The sequence below is a fragment of the Octopus bimaculoides genome, chromosome 22 (assembly GCF_001194135.2).
Source record: "Octopus bimaculoides isolate UCB-OBI-ISO-001 chromosome 22, ASM119413v2, whole genome shotgun sequence".
In the NCBI taxonomy this organism is placed as follows: domain Eukaryota; kingdom Metazoa; phylum Mollusca; class Cephalopoda; order Octopoda; family Octopodidae; genus Octopus; species Octopus bimaculoides.
Window position 1 is genome coordinate 27,865,526 of NC_069002.1, and position 4,781 is coordinate 27,870,306.

General features: G+C 39.7%; 1 protein-coding gene across 2 annotated transcripts in view; it reads right to left on the minus strand.

Annotated features, from left to right (window-relative positions):
* Positions 1 to 4,781, minus strand: part of LOC106872096 (protein RRP5 homolog) — a 30,152-nt gene that overhangs the window by 1,599 nt on the left and 23,772 nt on the right. For both annotated transcript variants that reach the window (XM_052975761.1, XM_052975760.1), the window contains exons 16-18: positions 3,940 to 4,035; positions 2,620 to 2,836; positions 971 to 1,105 (exon numbers count right to left, since the gene is read on the minus strand). In XM_052975761.1, coding sequence (XP_052831721.1) covers positions 971 to 1,105; positions 2,620 to 2,836; positions 3,940 to 4,035 — 448 coding nt within the window. The remainder of the gene's footprint in view (positions 1 to 970; positions 1,106 to 2,619; positions 2,837 to 3,939; positions 4,036 to 4,781) is intronic.

Genomic DNA, 4,781 nt, shown 5'->3' on the forward strand with positions numbered 1-4,781 from the left:
CTAAGTTACGGTGACGTAAACACACCAGCATCGGTTGTCAAGCGATGTTGGGGGGGACAAACACAGACACACACACACATATATATATACGATGGGCTTCTTTCTGTTTCCGTCTACCAAATCTACTCAAAAGGCTTTGGTCGGCCCGAGGCTATAGTAGAAGACACTTGCCCAAGGTGCCACGCAGTGGGAATGAACCCGGAACCATGTGGTTGGTAAGCAAGCTACTTACCACACAGCCACTCCTGTGCCTATGGGTTGTATACTGTTTCTGAAATAATAAAGCTCATTTCCTGAGGTTGCTAATTTACTAAATTATGTTGAGAGGTATGTTCTTCATTGAGCAAACACTTGGCATTTGTAATCAGCTGAATATAATGTTTCTTGATGAGAATGAAATCTATCTGAGACAGACAAACTTAAAATGGACACACAATAATTCAGATGAGCAATTATAGATAGGCAGGCTAGATGGATAGACATCCAAGTAGATAGCCAGATTCATGAATAGACTTGCAAACAAATTGCTGGCTGAATAAATAGAGGGACAAGTAAACTTATGTATATACACCATCATGATCATCATCACCTAATGTCCATTGTCCGTGGGTTAGATGGTTTAACCAGGGCTGGTAAGTTGAGGGACTGCACCAGACTTGTCTAATTTGGAATGGTTTATACAACTGGATGCCCTTCCTAATGCTAACCACTCTGACAGTGTAATGGGTGCTATTACATGCCACTGGCGCAGGTGCTAGTTGCATGACACCAGCATCTGCCACGACTATAATTTCACTTGGCCTGATGGGGTCTTCTACTCAAGCATGGCAAATTGCCAAAGGTCTCGGTCATTTGTCACTGAAATCCCTATCTGATGTAAAATGTAAAAGACTAAATACCATGCAGTCTAACATTTATGAAACAAAGAATACCAGTAATACTTCTGTAAAAAAATATGGCTTAAACTTACCTTTTCTATGGTGCGTGGCAATGAAACCTTTAGTGCCTGACTCCAATGTACAGTGCACACCTTCTTTAACCACTTCGGTAACAGTTACATGGCACAAATCCCCAGTGTGTAAATCTTCAAACAACCAAGGACAATCTAGGTAGAAATAAGAGAAAAATTAGATGTTATTAGCACCATCATCATGAATTCGCTATCTGCTTTTACGTGCTGACACAGGTTAGGCAGGTCTAGTATATGACATGTACCATTAATCTAATCGCATGAAATTTAACACAAGTCAGACATGGAGCTTAGTGGGCAGAAGATATGAGGCTTCCTGCAGAAGATAGGTCTGGAACCCAAATAACTGAAGAATGCCATCAAAGAGATAGGCATGGCAGCTGAAACAAGCTCAAGGCGGCAACGGTTGACAAGAGACCACAAATGGAATCCCACAATAGCCGAATGCTAGTTTAGTCCTCACTGCCCGGCTCAGACAAAGCATACAGGTTAAGGGATAAAATGCTTGTGACTCTGAGATATCTGCCGACAGTACAGAAGGGTTTCCAGCATTACAATGAATTGAGAAGAGTTTGCACAACCTCTGAGTAGCTCCTGCACTTTCTGCATGAGGTAAAGCATCTTCGATGTTTATTTTACCTATTTTTTTCTCTGTGTTTTTCTCTGTATTCTTTCTGTTGAAGAGCGTAGCTCGAAACGTTAAAGACTTTCTGTATCCCCGAGCATCAAACTAATACATCCTTTTGTTGTTTACACCACCTGTCCTCGTCTGTTGTCTTTTTTTTCATACATTCTCCCATACATATAGTGGTTAGTGGTTAAGGTGTTGCAGGATTGTGGGTTCGATTCCCAGACCAGGCCTTGCGTTGTGTTCTTGAGCAAAGTACTTCATTTCATGTTCCTCTGCAATCATTTTGACATCTGACACGTGGCACTTGTTACACCTGTACAGGTAATGTCGATCTGATGGAGGGATTAAGCTTATTTCTACACAAACATTTGATCACTCTAAACAAATCATCTGTGTGTGGTTATTTGGTAAGAAATTGTCGAACCCTCATGTCATCTAATGATGGTTGAGTCCATCATATATATACTGAGACCCCCTTTGGTCATGACTGACCGTGGGATTGCACCTAGAAAGTTACCCTCCCAGGCACAAGTCCAAGCAAGGTTGTTTATGGAAGACCAGCAGTCACCCATGCATACGCCCCCCCTCTGCACACCATGGATGTTACCCAAGGGAAGGGCAAAGGCCGATACAGCTTAGCACCGGTGACCTCGCAACTCATTTCTACAGCTGAGTGAACTGGAGCAACGTGAAATAAAATGTCTTGCTCAAGAACACAACACGCAGCCCGGTCTGGGTTCTGAACTCACAACCTCACGATCGTAAGCCCGATGCTCTAACCACTGAGCCATGTGCCTTCACTATCATATCTATATATATATATATATATATATATATATATATATATATATATATATATATATATATATAGGGGAGAAAGAGAGAAAGTGAGCGGGGGTCACAAATTGGCTCTTAGGGAGTCATATAATTCTCAGATTAACATTCTTATGGAAGACCACAATCAATTAATAAAATACAAACTAGAGAAACAAAAAAAAAACTCCAAATCTACACTTACCTTTCCTAGATTTTAGATGGTCTATAATGATATTTTTATCCTTAAAGTAATTGCGAAAGTAAGTTAGCTGAAAATCCGAGTCAATGTCAGTTTTTCTGAGTTTCAAGCTAACTCTGAATTGTCGCTTTTTCTGATTAATTCCACACACATGAGTGGAAACGGTCATGCCTTCTTTAAAATATTTGTGTAGATTTATGTCTGGATCTGCTGTTATATCCTGAAAATGGATTCAAAAACTCCATTTATTTGATTCAACCCAAAGAAAAAAGATTTTAGACATGAAATGAAACTGTTCAAGAAAAGCTGCAAGTAATACCAGCCACATGGTTCCGGGTTCAGTCCCACTGTGCAGCACCTTGTGTAAGTGTTGTCTACTATAGCCTTGAGCTGACCAAAGCCTTGTGAGTGGATTTGGTAGATGGAAACTGAAAGAAACCTGTGGCATATATATGTATATACGTATGTGTGTGTTTCTGTGTCTGTGTTTGTCCCCCACCCCATCAATTGACAACCAATGTTGGTGTGTTTACGTCCCTGTAATTTAGTGGTTCGGCAGAAGACACCGATAGAATAAGTACCAGGCTTACAAAGATTAAGTCCAGAGGTCAATATGTTCGACTAAAAGGCGGTGCTCCAGCATGGCCTTAGTCAAAATGACTGAAACAAGTAAGAGAATATTGATGTAAGCTAAGTAAAATCATGGTTATCCATACATACAGGCATGTCCTTTACGGCCATGCCCCTCACTCCCTATGCCAATGCCATGTAATAACCACCCAGGGTACTCTGTAAAATGGTTGGTGCTATATATAAGGGTGCATAAAGAAAGGTACATACAAGGGGGTGCTGAAAAGTTCCTGGCTTTGGGTAAAAGAAAATACAGGATCAGTTAATTATGATTCTATCCAACATATTCCCCTCTCAGGTTCATATACTTATTGCAGCAGTCCACCACAATTTTCTAAGCCCTGTAAAAGAATTTGGAAGGTTGGGCCTCCAACCAAGCCTTTTGCAATACCCATAAAGCCAGGAACTTTCCAGCACCCCCTCGTATGTTTATATACATTATTAACAAATCTGAAAACTGAGAATGGTTAGTGATAGGAAGGAATCCAATCTGGCACGAAGCTGATAAATGTTCTGCCATTCTGCCACATTGCTGTGGGCATAATTTAGTGAAAATTAACCTACGTTTAAACACTGCTGGAAAGCAAAGTTTTTCAACTGTTCCCCTTAACGACCAAATTATCCACACACACACTCATACATACAAAGCTATTAAAAGCAGCTGTAAAATGGTGATTATTGATGTCGCCTTACCTTAGTGACTGCCAAACTGAGAAGACCTCCAGGAAATTCAACAAATACACCATAATCAACAACCGTTTTAACAATTCCAATCAAATTCTGACCAACCTATAATAAAATATACAATGTAAACTCAATACAGACAAAAATTTTTTTCACACCCAGAATTGCTGAAGCATGGAATAAACTACCCACATCAGTAGTTAGCTGTCAAGACACTACACCCTTCAAAACTTCCATATTTCCTGAAATTCACCTATCACCCCATCTTTTTTATTTTTAAAATTTAGTCATTGTTCACTTCCTGTGTGTATTCTATGTACTGTTCATGCAGTTTTGGTTACTTTTTCTTATGAGTTGTAGTGCACCTGAGCACTGTACACAATAAGTTCATTATTAAAATTATTATTATTATTATTAAACAACTGATATACCCTCCAGCTTTCGTCAGGTGTCTTGGGGAAATTTCGAACCTGGGTTCTCATTCCTATCGATGTTACTATTATTATTATATTATTATTATTATTACTATTATTAATCAGGTCGCTGCCGTGAATCGAACTCGGAACCTTGGGGTTAGTAGCCCGCGCTTTTAACCACTACGCCATATGCCCGTGTATCTGTGTATGTATCTGTTGGTCTCCCATCACCACATGACAACCGGTGTTGGTGTGTTTGTGACCAATAGAATAAATACCAGACTTAAAGATTAGTACTGGGGTCGACCCATTTGACTTAAAATCCCTTGAGGCATTGCCCCAGCATGACCACAATGAAACAACTGAAACAAGAAAAAGATTTTAAAAAAAACAAAACAGAAAAAGTAACTTACGTGAATATTATTGAATGATTGT